General features: G+C 44.7%; 1 protein-coding gene across 5 annotated transcripts in view; it reads left to right on the forward strand.

Annotated features, from left to right (window-relative positions):
* Positions 1–19,631, forward strand: part of depdc5 (DEP domain containing 5, GATOR1 subcomplex subunit) — a 197,980-nt gene that overhangs the window by 126,803 nt on the left and 51,546 nt on the right. For all 5 annotated transcript variants that reach the window (XM_041202862.1, XM_041202864.1, XM_041202860.1 and 2 more), the window contains exons 26-31: positions 3,513–3,673; positions 5,166–5,286; positions 6,704–6,871; positions 7,713–7,932; positions 10,507–10,640; positions 14,015–14,138. In XM_041202862.1, the coding sequence (XP_041058796.1) occupies positions 3,513–3,673; positions 5,166–5,286; positions 6,704–6,871; positions 7,713–7,932; positions 10,507–10,640; positions 14,015–14,138 (928 nt within the window). The remainder of the gene's footprint in view (positions 1–3,512; positions 3,674–5,165; positions 5,287–6,703; positions 6,872–7,712; positions 7,933–10,506; positions 10,641–14,014; positions 14,139–19,631) is intronic.

Genomic DNA, 19,631 nt, shown 5'->3' on the forward strand with positions numbered 1-19,631 from the left:
CAGTATTTGCTCTGTTATTTATGGGGGAGTCAGTATTTGCTCTGTCATTCATGGGGGTGTTGGTATTTGCTCTGATATTTATGGGGGGTCAGTGTTTGTTCTGTTATTAATGGGGGAGTCGGTATTTGCTCTGTTATTGATGGGGGGCTCAATATTTGCTCTGTTATTAATGGGGGAGTCGGTATTTGCTCTGTTATTGATGGGGGGCTCAATATTTGCTCTGTTATTTATGGGCGGATCAGTATTTGCTCTTATTTATGGGTGTGTGTATTTGCTCTGTTCTTTATGGGGTGGTCAGTATTTGCTCTAATTTATGGGGTGTCAGTGTTTGTTTTGTTAATTATGGAGAGTCGGTATTTGCTCTGATATTTATGCAGGGGTCAGTGTTTGTTCTGTTATTTATGGGGGGTGACAGTATTTGCTCTGTTATTTATGGGGGAATCGGTATTGGCTCTTAATTATAGGGGAGATCAGTATTTGCTCTGTTATTTATGCGGGTGTCAGTATTTGTTCTGTTATTTATGGCGGCGGTCGATATTTGCTCTTATTTATTGGGGTGTCAGTGTTTGCTCTTATTTATTGGGGTGTCAGTGTTTGTTTTGTTATTTATTGGGGTGTCAGTGTTTGCTCTGTTATTTATGGGGGGTCAGTATTTGTTTGTTATTTATGGGGTGGTCAGTATTAGCACTGTTAATTATGGGGTGATCAGTATTTGCTCTGTTATTTGTGGGTTGGGTCATTAGTTGCTCTGTTATTTATGGGGGTGTCAGTGTTTGTTCTGTTTTTTATGGGGGAGACAGTATTTGTTCTGTTATTTATGCGGTGTCTGTATTTGCTCTTTTTTATGGGGTGTCTGTATTTACTCTTGTTTATGGTGGGGGGTTAATATTTGCTGTTATTTATGGGGCGGTCAGTATTGGCTGTTATTTATCGGGGAGTCAGTATTTGTTCTGTTATTCATGGGGGGGTCAATATTTGCTCTGTTATTTATGGGGGGGTCAGTGTTTGTTTTGTTACTTATGGGGGGGGTCAGTATTTGCTTTGTTATTTATGAGGTGTCTGTATTTGCTCTGTTATTTATGGGGTGGTCAGTATTTGCTCTAATTTATGGGGTGTCAGTGTTTGTTTTGTTATTTATGGGGAGTCGGTATTTGCTCTGATATTTATGCGGGGGTCAGTGTTTGTTCTGTTATTTATGGGGAGGCGACAGTATTTGCTCTGTTATTTATGGGGAGATCAGAATTTGCTCTTATTTATTGGGGGAGTCGGTATTGGCTCTTAATTAGAGGGGAGATCAGTATTTGCTCTGTTATTTATGAGGGGTCAGTTGTTGCTCTGTTATTTATGCGGGTCTGTAGTTGCTCTGTTATTTATGGGGGAAGGGTTAGTATTTGCACTGTTATTCATGGGGGGGTATCTGTATTTGCTCTGGTATTTGTGTGGATGGGCCAGTGTTTGCTCTTATTTACGTGGGGGTGTCTGTATTAGCTCTGTTATTTATGGGGCGTCATTATTTGTTCTATTATATGGCGGTAAGTAATTGCACTTCTGTATTTACTCTGTTATTTATGGGGGGTCAGTATTTGCTCTTATTTATTAGGGTGTCAGAATTTGCTCAGTTATTTATGGGGCGGTCTGTATTTGCACTGTTTTTATGGGGAATGGTCAGCATTTACTCTGTTATATATGGGGAGGGGTCAGCTTTTGCTCTGTTGTTTATTGGGGTGTCAGCATGGAGGAATTGGTATTTGCTTAGTTAGTTTAGGGGAGTCAGCATTTGCCTTGTTAATTATGGGGAGGGGTCAGCTTTTGCTCTTATTTATGGACGAGGGGTCAGTATTTTCTCTGTTATTTATGGGGGCTGTCAGTATTTGCTCTGTTATTTATGGGGGCTGTCAGTATTTGCTCTGTTATTTATGGGGGCTGTCAGTATTTGCTCTGTTATTTATGGGGGCTGTCAGTATTTGCATTGTTATTTACGAGGGGGCCAGTATTTGCGCCCACACTGTTGTTAGGATTTAGTTCCAGGTTTTTGACCCAGCAACAATGAAGGAATAGTGATATATTTCCAAGCCAGGATGGTGGGTGACTTGGAAGGGAACTTTCAGGTGGTGGTGTTCTCATGTGTCTGCTGCCCTTGCTGCTTCTGCTGTTCGGCACATATGTGTTGTAGCTTCACTCAGTTGGCATCTCATTTTGAGGAATGCCTGGTGCTGCTCCTGCCATGCCCTCTTGCACTCATGTATTAACAGAATGATTTTACTTGTCACCAGACCAGTGGAAAGAGCAAGGAAGATCTGCCCTGCCTGACCTTCACCCTATCACAGTGACCTGCAGAGAATGCAGTGTTTTTCCGACATTCATTTGTGGCCTGGGGAAAGGGTTGTCTGTCATGTCAACAGAGAGGTATATCACCATGTTCTATTGTGGCAGAAGGTGGGTCAGTTGCACCTGTGATGCCCAGTTAGTGGCTGAGCCAGGTTAGGTTCCTGGCTTCACTGTGGCTCAGTGGTACCACTCTCACATCTGGGTCAAAGGTCAAGAGTTCAGAATCAAGCTCAGAAGTCCAGACTGACAATCTGATGCAGTGCTGAGGGACTGCTGTACTGTTGGAGAGGCTGAGTTCAGATGCAATGTTAAATGATGTGGAACTCAGCCAGGGATTCTCCTGGGCTTTATTTTTCAGTGACCCATGGTGGAAAGTCTGTTTGTGGAATTAATTCCCTCATGATTGGATTGCCTACCGAACCCCCTTACCTCTGTCTGTGTGGAGAAAACCTCCTCAATTGAGGAGTAGACAATGATCCTCTGGTTTGGAGGGGCCCTCCAGGCTCTGTGGTTTGGGAAGTGGAGTCTAGACCCTCTGGTTTGGGGAGTGGGCTCCAGACCCTCTGCGGTTTGGCGAGTGGGCTCCAGACCCTCTGTGGTTTGGCGAGTGGGCTCCAGACCCTCTGTGGTTTGGCGAGCGGGCTCCAGACCCTCTGCGGTTTGGGGAGTGAGCTCCAGACCCTCTGCGGTTTGGCGAGCGGGCTCCAGACCCTCTGTGGTTTGGCGAGCGGGCTCCAGACCCTCTGCGGTTTGGGGAGTGGGCTCCAGACCCTCTGTTGTTTGGGGAGTGGGCTCTGGGCTTTCTGGTTTGGATTTGCACTGCTCTGTTGCCTGTTAAATGATGCAGGAAGATGAGGTTGAAGACAAGGCAAAAGTAACAAGATGTGTTGGTAAAATATAAATTAAAGCAAACTGTTCACTATGATTTCATGAAAATGAGAATTTGGTTAGCCCTTAAAACAGAGATAAACTGATAACCTAAATACGCAGTTGCAACAGACTAGACAGCCTTAGTCACAGACAGTCACCTGGGACATACACGCCAAGGTGATATGTCAGCTGGACCTGGACACAATTGCTTCTTTAACCAGTTTGTGAGGGGGATGAAGTAATTGTGATAGTTGGTCTGAAAGAGAACGCATCAATGAAACACTTTCTGACCTGTTTATTCTGCTCATTCATAGGAGAGATGAGGACGGGCCTGTAATGACAGCCCAGCAGGTATTTGAGGAGTTCATCTGCCAACGGCTCATGCAGGGCTACCAGATTATTGTCCAGACCAAGAACAAGCTGTCCAGCACTACAGCTTCAGCCCCCCTCAGCAGCAGCCCCCTCTACACACGGGGTAAGGAGACACACAGGTTGGTTGCTGAGCAGAGGTTTTGTGTTGGTAAATGTGGTCTAGAATGTAATAGTTCAGCAGTGAGTCACTGAGGTGTACAGGCTGGGCCCTAATCATATGAGTTAGTTTATCTTTGACACGTTTCTTCTTGGAGCTGGAGTTGCCCACTGGAAGAGGGCAAGTAGTGGTGGAACTTTCACTTTCTGGGATCTCTGCTCAATGGCCACTGTCTGTAAGTGTGTTTGTGAGAGTGCAGGATTGGGCTGAGCTGTGATGCCCTCCACTGTTGAATAGCCTTCAGTGCCTCCACTTACACGTAAAGGATGGCTGTTGGGCAGAAGTACAGGAGGTGACTTGGAATCATGTCCAATCTTCATGAGGAAAGGAGGAATTTGGCCCAAAGAAAGAACTTTGCAGGAGCAAAACTTCTTGCAAGCTGTCGATGTTGGTGGCATCATCATCATCAGCAGTCGTCTATTGTAGGAGCTCCTGTGATGACCCACTGTTTTAAAGCAGGGAGGTAAATGTTGGAGTTGCGTTTGTGACAGCCCATGTCCGCCCTTTCATTGACCTGTTCTGGCCTGAGGCTACATTTCCATCGAATTCCCACTGACTCTCCTCTCGGGGCTGACCCACCCGAAGCCAGTGGCACTTTCTAGGGGTGGCCAAGTTACTTAAACCACTCCTGGCATCCGACATTGACCAGTCACAGGTAGTACTGTCTGCCGTTGCTAAGGTAACGGGTTTTGCCACCTCACCTGGCTCGAGTTGGTGATGCAGTGCAGAATCTTTTTTCCATTTCAGCCGCATTGGATGAGCATCAAGCCCTCCCAAGTCAGGTCTAACACAGCATCTTGTAACCTAAACTCTGGCAGTCACCCTTGCTGCATTCATGTGGCAGTCTTGATTCCAACACCAGCACCCTTTGCGGCTCCAAGTTGTCAAAGCCAAGTTTTGGATGTTTGCGACCACTAGAGACTGAAACCCAATCTAATTTGGACCCTGAAAGATGTCAGGCAGGCATGATCTTATGGGACAGGGGAAAGGGTGAGTATGCGAGTTAGGTCACAGATCAGCCATGATCTCAGTGAATGGTGGAACAGGCTCGAGGGGCTAAATGACCGACTCCCCTTCCTATTCCATCATTGGACAGTGTCTTAGGGTAAAAGGAAAATATCTAATCCGCTGATCTACCTGTCCTCTTGGCAGAGGGGGCAAGTGTAAAGCCCAACTTATTGTTGAAGGGCAGTACATGCACCAATAGCAAAACCAAGTCTACAACTTTTTTATGGCCACTATAGGCCTCTGGGATCTTGTTGGTCTCTGCAGTCAATCACACTGCATAGATTTCACAGGCCAGTCAACAAGACATTGGGATTTCTGCAGTGAGTTGAGACCGACCATTCTATATAGGTGGGATTCTTCCAGATGAACTTCAGTTGTGAAATGCCTGGGCCCTGCTTTTTAGTGACTGATATAATACCTGTGTCTACAGGTCTAGTGTCTAGGAACAAGCTGGAGGAGGAGGAGACCGCATATTGGCTGAGCATGGGACGCACCTTTCACAAGGTCTGCTTAAAAGACAAGATCATAACCGTCACACGCTACCTACCAAAGTAAGTGTGAAGGGAGTGGTTCAGCCCTGCCATTCACAGGGCTGGTGATTGAATAATTTAATCAAAGATGAGACAAACATTTTGCCGTCATTTTGCGTCTTTCTGCGGGGTAAAAGGAGAAGGCAAAACCAAATTTGAAAATGAGAGTGAACCTCGGGTTTTTAACCAATCCAACTCAAGATTGCAACGCGATTGTACCATTGTGGGTAGGAATCTTGGAATCTGGTCCAGCCTGCCATTTTTAAACGATTCTGGAGTCCTTCCAACTCTGAATATCTGGGTCAAGTGGTCTCCTGTTAAGGCAGGGATGAGGAGGAATTTCTTCTCTTAGAGGGGTGTTAATGTTTGGAATTCTCTTCTACAGTGAGCAGTGGAGGCTGGGTCATTGAGTATATTGAAGGCTGAGTTAGACAGATTTTTTGATTGACAAGGGACTCGAGGGTTATGGGGGACAGGCAGGAAAGTGGAGTTAAGGCCACAATCAGATCAGCCATGACCTTATCAAATGGCAGAGCAGGCCTGATGGGCCAAATGGCCTACTACTACTATTTTTTATGATCTAATGATTTATTTCAAAATAAAACCATGACATCTTAAAGGTTTTGGTTCAAGCCTCACTCAGCACATAAGCACATAATCCAAGCCAACACTATGGTGTAGTGCTGAGGGAGCACTGCCATCTTTCTAAATGGAGACCCTCCTTTTTTATAGTGCTTCAGATGGACAATCCCCAAGCAATCCCTTAATCCCATTTGAGGTTGAGTATGGAGCTCTGCTGAAGTCCTGACTGTCCTTCCCTCAGTCCAGTACCAACACAGACTATCTGCCCATTTCTTTGTTGTTTGTGGGATCTTGTTTAGGACACTGCTGAGGGATGTGGCTATATAAATGCAACTGTTTTTTAAAAGGGGTTTAAACTGACAAGGGAGTGACACAGAGAATAGAGATTTGCCCCCACGGACAGGCACTAATTTCAACAGTTGCTTTGGGTCAGATCCCATGATTCTGAGTGGGGACTCAGAGTTGGTGAGAGTGGGCTCTGGATCCATACGGAGAGTGGAGCAGTAAGATAGCTTCCTGAGTCACCCTGGCCGCTCCAGGGACAACTACAAATCAGAGCTTTAGAAACTTGAGCTTTAGAAGAAAACATGTCCAAAAAGGAATGGTCTTGAGTTCTTAAAGTGTGCCTTTCTGGGATGGAAATAAGTTTGGAAAGTGAGGAAGTGTGGAATTAAATAAATTATGGTTTTTGGTTTATAAAAGCACGTTGCCCACTTACCCCTTCATTCTGGGAGTGCTTCATGGCAGGGGAAGGGAGGGAGAAGGAAAGAAAGGATTACAGAAACTGGGAAGAGTGAAGACTTCACACAGCAGCTGTGTTCTGATTCATGATGGCTGCTATTTTCATCTTGTTCAGGTACCCTTATGAGTCTGCTCAGATCCAGTATAGTTACAGCCTCTGTCCGCCACATCCCAGTACCGAGTTTGTGTCGTGCTGGGTGGAGTTCTCCCATGAGCGGCTGGAAGAGTACAAATGGAATTACCTGGATCAGTACATCTGCTCGTCAGGCTCTGAGGATTTCAGGTAGGTGTCTCTGCCACTCCGCCAACACCCCATCTCTAAGCCCCCATGAGGACTTCAGCTTCTTTCTCAGACCCATCGCTGAAAGAGTAACACTGACCCCATGTCACTCTGCAGCACTGAACTCACAGAGGAGCTAAGGATACTAAACAGCTGAGTCTCGGCTCATGCTAGCATACAGTGGGAGAGAGGGGCACTGGGGATTGTGGATGCCTACTGTAGATTTATACTGTAAGGTTTTAAGGACGACTTGTAAGATCCCGTGTGAATGAGGGTCAGCCGGTGACTGGGACCAGGCCAAGAGCAGTAATCTCAGTAAGATGGAGATTTTTGCTTCTGCCCTTGGGCTGTGATATATCAAGAATCCACCTAGCTCCAGACATGACTATTCCAAAGCTCTCCTGGCCATGGCACCCTCCATAAAGTTCAGTTCATTGCAATCTCTATGGCCTCATCCCTCCCTATCTTTGTATCCTTCTCCATCCCTCCACCCTTGAGATACCTGCGTCCTCCAATTCTGGCCTCTTTACCATACTTCAGCTTAATCGCTCCACCAATCGTTGCCAGCCATGCCTTCTGACTTGACTTTAAGCTCTGGAATTCCCTCCCTAAACCTTTCTGCTTCTCTCTCCTCCTTAAGACACTCCTTAAAAACTTACCTCTTTGACTAGGTTTTTGGCCACCTTATGTGTCTCAATGTCAAATTTTGTTGGACAACTCTCCTGCAGAGCATCCTAGGATGTTTTTGCTATGTTAAAGGTGCTTTTTAAATTGCAAGTTGTTGTTCCACTGAGTAAAAGCCTATCAGAACTGAGTGAAACATTTCTGTATTGCTGCTTCACAGCCTGATCGAATCCCTGAAGTTCTGGCGAACAAGGTTCTTGTTGCTGCCCGCCTGTGTAACAGCTACGAAACGAATCATGGAGGGAGAGACCCGCTGTGACGTTTACGGGGAGAAGTTACGCTCCGACCAGGAGGAGTGGCAGCTGCTGGATGGCTTCATTCGGTTTGTGGAGGGTTTGAATCGAATACGAAGAAGGCACCGCTCTGACAGAATCATAAGGGTGAGGCTGCTTCTTCACTTTTCAGTGGAGCACCATTTATTTAACTTAGGCAGTGGAGTGTTTAAGATACCCGACCAGAGGGGACTTGTGTTGATGTTCAACAGTTGCCCTTCATTCATGTTATGTTGCTTTGGTTGAACCTGTTTTGTCAGACCTTTGCTGTCTCATTGGACCAAAGGGCCAGACTGAAGCCAATTACCCCGTTTTATAAGAGAAGCAATAGTTTTACACTGTCCAACTTGCCTCAGCTGAATTGTGCCAGCTAATGCGTAACGTAGGTTATACCAGAGGAAGAGCTGCACCCATGGGACTGTATCAGGAATGAAGGGACCCACAGGTAATTTGCTTTGTTCCTCTTGTAATTGGGACGGAAATAAATAATAATCAGCTGATGGACCAGATTTTGCTGAAAAAAAATAACAGTGCCTAAATGATCAATGTGCAAATTAGTCACCAACTTGTTATGAGAAAAAGATGCCCCATGGAATCGTGAGTCCTCACTAGTAACTGACTGATTGGCGGGCCCCTTTTGTCAATCGCTTGTGAAAACTGTATCTCACTCTTGACTTCCCCCACCCTGCCCTGACTTTCATGAAGTTGCTGCATTTGCAGATTAATAGCCCATCAAATTCAACACAGACCGTTAAGTCTAGTACTTAAAAGAGTGTAAGTACTCTGAGCAATGGAATCACTCTTGCTTAGAAAGTGAAGAATTAAAAGTGTGGAGCCTTATTCCTTCAGGTTGTGAATTATTAGAGATTTTTTTCTCTGTTTATTTCCCAATCTTTTCATCTTATTGGTTAAGCAAGTAGACTGTGCTGTCATTCACCAAGGTCCCAGCTACCTGGCTGCCCTCATGGTGCCATTATCAACTCTCATCTCCAGCAAATTTGTGGGAATAAAAATGTTAAGACATAAGAACATAACAAATAAGAGCAAGAGTAGGCCTTTCGGACCTTTGAGCCTTCTCTGCCATTCATTAAGATCAACTTCATCTTCCCACACCACGCTCATATCCTTGGATTTCCTTAGTATGCAAAAATCTATCGACCTCTGTCTCAAGTTTACTCAGTGACTTAGTATCTACAGCTCTCTGGGGTAGAACATTCTAAAGATTCATAACCCTTTGAGTGAAGAAATTTCTCTTCATCTCAGCCTTAAATACCTGACCCCTTATTCTGAGACTCTGACCCCATACTCTAAATTTCTCAGCCATTCTCCATGTCTACCTTGTCAAACCCTTTCAGAATTTTACTTTTTTTAATTAATTCATGGGACGTGGGACTTCACTGGCTAGGCAAGCATTTATTGCCCATCCCTAGTTACCCTTGAGAAGGTGGTGGTGAGCTGCCTTCTTGGACTGCTGCAGTCCATGTGGTGTAGGTACACCCATAGTGCTGTTAGGAAGTTCCAGGATTTTGACCCAGCGTCAGTTACAATAGAATCACCTCTTAGTATATTCTCCAGAGAGTATAAGGTTACTCAGTCTGTCCCTATCAGGCAATCCTCTCATCCCAGGAATCAGCTTAGTAAACCTACATTGCATTCCATCTAAGGCAAGTATATCCTTAGGCCCATTCGCTTGGATGTTGGGATTAGGACAATTACATTGTGAAACACCATGCAAGTGAAATAATATCTGTAGGGAATAGCAGCTTCCCTACATCAACTCTTCAATGTGTAAGATCTGTTCAGCTCTGTGTACTTCAAAGAAATATCTACATGTCTTTTAGGAACAGAAATCCCAGCCAGTGGTCACTGCATCAGTTCTGACTAAGATCTGAAATTCACTGGAGACTTATATCATTCAAGTACAACATAGAATGTGAATATTGTTTCATCCAAAATTCTCTTCAGTAATCAAATTACACGATAACACATTGCATTAAACCCTTTGTATTATTTCTCCTTAAAGTATTGGGCTGTCAGTATCTTGCTCTATCTCACTGGATCTGTGTATTGTTATAATTTTAGATCAATCAGATTATTCGTTTTAGCCTGCTGCGATGTTGTGGAGTCAGGAGAGCATGGTGGGCATCATGATTTCCAGTATTGGATGCTGTAGTTAGAGAATAATTATGGGCCTATTATCTCAGCCATGGTGTATATAAGAGCACAGATCTTGTATCAAAAGAGACTCAATGTGCTCATGAAAGTGAGATTTTGAAGTGAACAGAAGTATTAAATGTTTTTCATTTGTAATGATAGGTGGCCCTGCCAGATTGGAGTTTTACAGTGAAGGGTGTAAAAATAAATGATCTCCTAGGGTCTGTGTTTTCTATTTGCCCATTGTTCTGCCTTGAGGTGTGGGAACATTCTGGTGGATCAGAATATCAAATATTTAACACTGTTGAAGATTGAAAATAATTTGGTTCTTACTGGTTGGGAGGTACGAGCATAAGGCTTGCAAGTCAAACTTCTGGAATATTCCTGTCACCCTTCCGTTTTCCTCTATTTATTGAGATTAATTCTCACAGGGAGAGGCTGATTTGACATCCAGTGGCTTTCAGCTGCTCATGAATGTGATGCTTCAGGTTTGTTTAACCCATGCAGGTTTTTCTGTTCATCTTTCAGAAGGGAGCCCTCATTAAAGGACTGCAGGTGACCGGGCCCCTCGCAAACTATCCCACTGAACCAGCTGGACCACCTCTCGGGAAGAAGGGAACGTCCGCTCTGTCAGCCTTGCTGGAGATGGAAGCCAACCAGAGGTGAGACCCCCTTTATAACATAAAAGCAAAATACTGTGGCTACTGGAAATCTGAAATAAAAACAGAAAATGCTGTGAGACCTCCTTTGCTCTGAGTGGCTAGTTTCATGGGCACACAGTAATCCCAGTCAATCATTGTGGTTCCTTCTGTGGCAGCAGAAGCCATTAGATTATGCTTGTTCCCTTTCTCCCTCCTTCCCTCACAGATAAAGCTTCCCCTACTCATGCTGAGATGCGTGAAGGGGCTTCAGTCTTTGATCTCAGAGCCTTGCTACTTGGACCAGGAACTGAGTGGAGTGGAAGTGGCCCCATCTTTAAACCCATTGCATTTATGCTGAGGATAAAATGCTTCAAACAGGTCAATCTTCATTCAGTTGCAATTTAGAACTAAATCTGAGTGATATGCTTCATTACATGGTCTCTAATGGATACATCAGCTAAGTTCATTCTTCTCCCTTAATTGAGCAATAGTCTCAAATCCACATTTTACTTGGATTTATCCCTGTGTGATTGTTTAAAATTTCAAATGGATTCCCATTCATTTAGTTCCGGCAATAGTACTGAAGACTTGTGCTCCAGAACTTGCCATGCCCCTAGCCAAGCTGTTCCAGTACAGCTGCAACACTGGCATCTACTTGGCAATGTGGTAAATTGCTCAGATACGTCCTGTACACAAAAAAACAGGACAAATCTAACGCAGCCAATTACCGCCCCATCAGTCTACTCCCCATCGCCAGTAAAGTGGTGGAAGGGATCATCAACAGTGCTATCAAGCAGCACTTGCTCAGCAATAACCTGCTCAGTGATGCCCAGTTTGGGTTCCGCCAGGGCGACTCAGCTCCTGACCTCATTACAGCCCTGGTTCAAACATGGACAAAAGAGCTGAACTCCAGAGGTGAGGTGAGAGTGACATCAAGACCGTATTTGACAGAGTGTGACATCAAGGAGCCCTTGCAAAACTAGAGTCAATGGGAATCCAGGGGAGATCTCTCCACTGGTTGGAGTCGTTCCAACAAAGGAAGATGGTTGCAGTTGTCAGAGGTCAGTCATCTCAGTTCCAGGACATCACCACAGGAGTTCCTCAGGGTAGTGTCCTCGGCCCAACCATCTCCAGCTGTTTCATCAATGACCTTCCTTCCATCATAAGGTCAGAAGTGGAGATGTTTGCTGATGATTGCACAATGTTCAGCACCATTCGTGACTCCTCAGATACTGAAGCAGTCGATGTCCAAATGCAGCAAGACCTGGACAATATCCAGGCTTGGGCTGACAAGTGGCAAGTAACATTCACGCCACATAAGTATCAGGCAATGACCGTCTCCAACAAGAGAGAATCCAACCATCGCCCCTTGATGTTCAATGGCATTACCATCTCTGAACCCCCCCACTATCAACATCTTGGGGGTTACCATTGACCAGAAACTGAACTGGACTAGCCATATAAATACTGTGGCTACAAGAGCAGGTCAGAGGCTAGGAATCGTGCGATGAGTAACCCACCTCCTGACTCTCCAAAGCCTGCCCACCATCTACAAAGCACAAGTCAGGAGCATGATGGAATACTCTCCACTTGCCTGGATGAGTGCAGCTCCCACAACACTCAAGAAGCTTGACACCATCCAGGACAAAGCAGCCCACTTGATTGGCACCACATCCACAAACATTCACTCTCTCCACCATCGACGCACAGTAACAGCAGTGTGTACCATCTACAAGATGCACTGCAGCAACTCACCAAGGCTCCTTCGACAGCACCTTCCAAACCCACAACCACTACCATCTAAATGGACAAGGGCAGCAGATAGATGGGAACACCACCATTGGAAGTTCCCCGCCACCCCCCCCCCCCAAGTCACACACCATCTTGACTTGGAAATATATTGCCTGTCACTGGGTCAAAATCCTGGAACTCCTTCCCTAACAGCGCTGTGGGTGTATCCACACCACATGGACTGCAGTGGTTCAAAAAGGCAACTCATTACCACGTTCTGAAGGGCAATTAGGGATGGGCAATAAATATTGGCCCAGCCAGTGAAGCCAACATACCATCAGTGAATAAAAAAAAAAGTTCTATATTTCAGCTCAATCGATTATTAAGGATCTACTGATCTGAGGGACCATCATCCCCATGGATCAGAGGGACAGACGGTGAAATCCCCAAAGTATCCTCAGGCAACATGTGGAACTAAAATAAGCTGAAAGCATAGGCTTCACTGTGTTGGTACTTTGCACAGTTTTACTGGCATCAGGAATGGCAGTATGAAAATAGAGAAGGGGCTTTCTACACTGAGGGATTGGGGCATGAAATTGAACTTGTGTCATTTCAATGAAGACTCCTGAACTAGGCTAATTGTGCTTTTTTAAAAAAAAATTAAAACTCCAGTCCCAAAGTAACATAACAAAGTATTTGGATTGTGTTTTGAAAAGTGATTATTAAACTTGATCACAATTTGTTTTTTTAAGTTCTTTCACGGGATGTGGGCATTGCTGGCTGGGCTGACATTTTTATTGCCTGTCCCTAATTGCTCTTGAGAAGGTGGTGGTGAGCTGCCTTCTTGAACCGCTGCAGTCCATGTGGTGTAGGCACACTCACAGTGCTGTTAGGAAGGGAATTCCAGGATTTTGACCCAGCGACAGTGAGTGAATGGCGATATATTCCCAAGTCAGGATGGTGAGCGACTTGGAGGGGAAATTCCAGGTGGTGGTGTTCCCATCTATCTGCTGCCCTTGTCCTTCTAGATGGTTGAGGATGCAGGTTTGGAAGGTGCTGTTGAAGGAGCTTTGGTGAGTTGCTGCTGTGCATCTTGTAGATGGTACACACTCTGCTGCCACTGTGCGTCGGTAGTGGAGGGAGTGAATGTTTCTGGATGTGGTGCCAATCAAGGGGACTGCTTTGTCCTGGATGGTGTCAAGCTTCTTGAGTGTTGTGGGAGCTGCACTCATCCAGGCAAATGGAGAGTATTCCATCACACTCCTGACTTGTGTCTTGTAGATGGAGGACAGGGTTTGGGGATTCAGGAGGTGAGTTACTCGCTGCAAAATTCCTAGCTTCTGACCTGCTCTTGTAGCCACAGTATTTATATGGCTAATCCAGTTCAGTTTTTGGTCAATGGTAACCCCCAAGATGTTGACAGTGATGGCCCTTTAATTAAACTCACTTTATAGCTGCACAATGAGGAACAACTAGAAATCCACAGAATTTCCTAGAAATTCCTCCTGGAAATTGAAGTTGAAAGGATCCGAGTTGAAGTTGGAGCTAATCCTGCCTCAGGCCCCCTGAGTCTCAGCTACAAGGTTCAGTTTAGCACTGCTGCTATATTACCTTCTGTTTTTCAAAAGTAAATAAGAATATGTTTCCCTTCTAATGGCCTCTAGGAGCTTCGAGGAGCAGCAGGCAGCAGTCCATTCTGCGAAAGGTGCTGGCCCAGCCTCTGACAGTATCCCACATTCTGGGGCCAACATTGCCATCACTCCCAGTTATGTCGACAGTCCAAGGAAGGTAATAAGAGCTTTTGTGTTTAAAATCGCTGCTGTCTATTAACCTATTGGAGTCATGAGCATCGTTTCTGGTGTGTTTGCTGTTCAGAACATCCTAATAGATCCCCTGTATTCAGTGCTGAGGTAAAAAGGTAGAAAAACATTCCCTTTTTGCAATCAGATAAACTTGGTGTTGCCACTAGTACATGTTTTACATATTGGTATTGGTGTGCTGCTAGCACTGTGGCACCTAAGGCACCAGGCTTGAATTTTGTTACAAACATGTGGTAATATTCATTCTCCTCTCTATTTGCTCTTATTGTTACCAGCGACAGTTCTGTAACTGCCAGTACATCATCCCAAGGTTATATAGCTCCATGTGTGCTGTCTCACTCAAGTCATTGTATTCACTGCATATTTCTCTACGGTTCAGAAGGGTTTAGGCTGCAAATTGCACACAGCCTCTGTGGCAGCTCTATATTGAAAAGGAAAAGTTTAAAATCATGAAAAGAATTTAATTGCTCTAGTTCAATTCAAGTTAAACCACGTTTCTAGTTTAAAAACTAAAGCAAAAAGCTGCAGATGTTGGAAGCTGAAAATAAAAATGGAAAATGATGCATATGCGCAGCTGGTTGGGCAACATTTGTAGAGAGAAAGATGACCTGATTTTAACCCATGCAAAACTCATCCAGTTGCAGAGGTAAAATCAGATCTGGTGTTTCAGGTTGCTGATCTTAACTGGACATCTCTGGCTAAATGGGCTACATTAGACAGCTGGGTGTGGATTAGAAGTGAGCAGTGTTTCTTTTCACTCATATAATAAGGAGCAACATCTTAACATTTATAGAACATCTACTTGTATTTATATAGTGCCCGTAATTTAATAAAATGTTCCAAGGCACTTCACAGGAACATAACACCGAGCTACATAAGGGGGAGAATTTTCTCCCCTTTGGGGGGGTTGTATGGGGTTCGGCTCAATCGGCTGAGCACTGCCATTTTACGTGGGCGGGCCAGTTAAGGTCCACCCAGCGTGCTGCACGCCCGGAAGCGCTCTGCGCTCTCTGTGCAGGCGGTGGGGGGTGGGGGGGGGTGGGGGTGGGGGGGAGCGGAGAAGGCTAAGTTGGGGCCTGCGCACTTTTGCCCATGCGTGTGAAAGAGCACAGAAATCTCCCTGAGGCACAGAGCTGCCTCAGTGAGATTAGTTTCACGTATAAAACATTGAATAAAGTGAAAAAAAAAAATTAAGGTCATGACCCCTCATGTGAAACTGCCACATGAGTTGGGACATGTCCATTAATGTTAATAAAAAAATTTTCCAACACTTTAAACACGTTCATGAAACCTCATCCCAGCCGTGGATGAGGTTCCATGATAAATGTGAAGGCCACCTGGGCTCTTTGCCTGCCCGCCAACCATGACTTAATTCTTAAATGGTCTTAATAGGCCTTTGACAGTTTGATGGGCAGGCAGCCGACTTGGCTGCGCGCCCGCTGAACTAAAAATCTGAATGGTGCGCGGTGACGTTGGGACGCACACCCAACATCACCCTGCGTCATTATACGCCTCAGCGAGGGGCCCCGCCCCCGCTCGCCGAGCCCAAGGAGATAATGTATCAGATAACCTAAAGCTTGGTCAGTGAGTCATGAGTGTCTTAAAGGAGGAAATGAGGCAGAGAGGTTTAGGGAGGGAACACCAGAGCTTAGGGCCCAGGCAGCTGAAAGCAGGGTCACCGTTGATGGAGTGATTAAAATCAGGGATTCTCAAGAGGGGCGAATTAGAGGAGCACAGATATCTTGGAGGTTTGTGGGGCTGGAGGAGATTACAGAGATGGAGAGGGGCAAGGCCGTGGAGGGATTTGTAAACAAAGTTGAGAATTTTAAAATGAAGATGTTGCTTGACCAGGAGGCAGTGTAGGTCAATGAGCGCAGGGATGATGGGTGAGCGGGATTTTGTGCCAGACAGGACACAGGAGTTTTGGATGACCTCAAGTTCACAGTAAATGGAACTTTCCCTTAACCGGCATTTTTGATTAACTGGCACCACCCATTCCCCGCGTATGCCAGATGATAAAGATTTTACTGAAGTACATTGTGGAGCAATAGCTGCCAAACTCAAAATCAGTGCAATATGCTCAAGCCTCCATTTGAACACATTAAGGAAACCAGCTCCGGGTGAAGTTCTGTTCTTTGGAATCTACCAAGTTTTAATTTTTTTTAATAAAATGCACTGTTAGCTTCGACCAGTTCTCTTCATGGGGTTTAAAGGAATCAAAGTCACTATGTAGTGCCAGGTGCATGCACAGCAATAAAGGGAACAAAGGAAGGAGCAGGAGTCAGCCTTTCATCCCCACCGAGCCTTATTTGACCATTAAATTAGATCAAGGCTCATCTGCACCCTTAATTCTAGTTCCTTGCCTTTGTTCCATATCCCCTGATACCCCTACCTAATAAAGATCTACCAACCTCAATCTTAAAAGCTTCAATTGTCACCCCAGGCACAATTCCAGATTTTCAGTAACCATTGTGGAAAAATTGCTTCTGATTTTACTCCTGAATGACCCTATGCTAATTTAAAGCTTGTGCCCCTTGTTTGAGATATTACTACAGTTTATTTATATCTAGCCTTTTGAATCCCTTTATCATTTTAAAGATATTGACTCAGAAGCAGTATACAGATGATTGTTGCTAAGGGGGTTGGAGTGAGTCACTCTTCAGTGATGCATCAGCAGGAGCTGCAATAAATACAAGTACGTGTACGTGGACCTTGGTGATTGTTGCTGTTTTCTCCACTCCATCTTTTGGAAGTGTGCTGAATTACTCCAAAGTTACATTATGATAGAGTAATGTGCTGCTGTTCTAGAATATTCTTTTATCACTCTTGATGCAAGAAGTGTCAAGAAAGATGCATTAAGTTAAAAGCGTCTGAATAATTAGAGGCCGATTTTGGATGTAAACTCTTCCCTTCCATTTACGACTCTCAATTGGCTTCGTTACTGGTCCAGCTGTTTTATTTATGAGCTTTTCTAGCAGACTCAACGTGAACTGATTGCAGACTCGGTCGGTGTTAATTATGTATGAAACCCGGGCTGCACCCAGTATATCAAAGGGATTCATTACTGTCACAGCACAATTAACCACGCTTTAATTGTGAATTTATAATTCACTGTTTCTGCTGTGTACGTTATTTTGGATTCTCTGCCACAGGCTTTTAACCACCTGATCTAAAGAATGGAGAAGTGAGCTCCCTTCATTGACAGAAAGACATTATCTGGACTGGTTGTGATTTATTATGGTTAATTGGTGTGTGTGTTTTGCAAATCTAAGTGTAATTTTAAAAAGGCAGCACCCATAAGTGACTGCACAATGGGTGTTTACCAGCTGGTAATGCTCTGTCCTTTCTCCACTGAAGGAACAGGACTCTTTATACAGACTTCTCCATAGACACTATCATCTGACGAAATGGCTATTTGCAAAACCAATGCACCAGTAGAACTGGGAGTCTACCAGGCTTGCTGTCGGTGTTGCATCTTTTGGAATGTGGCCCAGATGTAACGAACAAATTGCATTTGGATAGTACCTTTCATGACTTTGTGACACCTCAAAGCACTCAACTTCAGAAGAATTTTGTTAGATGTAATCGTCACTGTTGCAAGATTGGAAAAAAGAGACAATAATTCTGAATATCATTCTTGTCTATACAGTGTCTTTCAATAGTGACGTTAGCCTCATTTCTGACTAATAGTGAGTTTCTCCAGCTCTCCCAGCCCTCTAAATATTGTTTTGTTAAAGAGGAACATCCTATTACAGGGAGTGTCTAAGTGGGACTTTAAATTCTGCACTGGGGAAAGGAACCATGAAAAAATCTATGCTCTAAGAGACCTTGTTTCCCCAGTTGAAGGAAAAAACATGCAGGTAGTTAGGAAGAAGCTGATGGAATGTTTGTCTAGTTGAATGAGATTTCCCTTCCCTTCCCTGGTTCCATTCTTACCTGTCCAGACATGACATGAGAATCTTCTCAAATGGCTTCTCCTCCTTTTCCCGAGACAGTAACCTCTGCACTTCCCACTTCCATGGCTGCCCTCTATTGCTTGCTGCCCCACAGTGATATCAATCGAAAGCATGATGTCAGGTTCCACATGTATGCTGCTAACTCCCAGCTCTACCCCAGCACTATTCCTCCTGCCTACTGCCTGTGTTGTCAGCTTGCCTCTCCAATATCCAGTCCTGGATGAATCGCAATTTCCTCCTATGTAGGCTTCATTCTCATTGTGGGCTTCAGACCCATCATGGCCCCACCCTGCTCTATTTCTGTAACTTACTCCAGCCCTACAACCCTCCAGGAGCTCTCTGTTCCTCAAACCCTGGCCTCTTGTCTATGCCCCATTGCCCCCGGCCCTGTTGTGTGTTGATTGATGTGTTTTATTCCTATTAATGACAATCATTGTTTTCAAGTAGTGTTGTGAGGAATTATTGATCCAAGGTTTTATCAGACTGGCATCCCAAGTCTTTCCTTTCCTCCTTAAGTCACTTTCTGTTCTGAAGATTGTGGACTTTTGCTGGAATATAGTTCCATGGGCCCTGGCAACACCTTCAGTGTATCATCCAAGAGGTTCTTCGTGTATGAGTTGGGGTGGTGAGCAACTTCAGGGGTTTTGATTCTGGGTGCCTCGCAATACCATTCCGTTTGGCTTCAACCGAAGTCCACATTTGTAAATAAGGAGCTAACCTGCATTTATGTACACTTAGGATTTTACAGCTAATGAATTACTTTTTTGAAGTAGAGGCACTGTTTTGTAGCCAATCTGCACACAGCAAGATCCCACAAACAACAAATAAGAGAAATAATTTGACCTTGATGATGTAGAATGAGAAATAAATATTGGCCACGACCCTGGGAGAACTTCCCTGCTCTTCTTTGAATCGTCGTGCGGTATCATCTACATCCGTAGAGCGATTAGACTTTGGTTTAACACTTCTTTGGGGAAGATGGCATCTGTGGAAGTGCAGCACTCCCTCAGAGCGCTAGCCTAGATTTTGTGCTCGAGTCTCTGTGGCAGGGCTTGAACAGACAACTTTCTGGCTCCGAGTTGGAAAATGCTACTGCTGCGGCAGACACTGGGTACTCTCATGGGCGGGTGCTGGATAACCAGCTGGTTTGTGAGCTCTGGCTGACTGTTTTCCTCCTCTTTCCCTGGGGTTTCTGGAGCCAGTTGTAACACCATCATGTCTGAGTTTGGCTAACTTGTCACAGTTGTCATCTTCTTTGACTTATTTCTACTCTGGAAGCAGCATTTATCAGCTCCGCCATTGGCAGGATCCTTGGACAAAATGTTTTAATCGATGTAGTGGCAATTCTCAACGTTGTTGGTAACTGGGGCCACAGTGGATTTTTGTACCTGGCTCCCTTTTGTCTGTTATTATTCACTGAGCTGAATTTTCTGTACAGTTTTACAAGCAATAATTTTGAGTGCTGACTGTGAGAAATGCCAAAGGAGTGTAACGTGGGAAAATGT

Source organism: Carcharodon carcharias, chromosome 13 (genome assembly GCF_017639515.1).
Source record: "Carcharodon carcharias isolate sCarCar2 chromosome 13, sCarCar2.pri, whole genome shotgun sequence".
Classification (NCBI taxonomy): Eukaryota; Metazoa; Chordata; class Chondrichthyes; order Lamniformes; family Lamnidae; genus Carcharodon; species Carcharodon carcharias.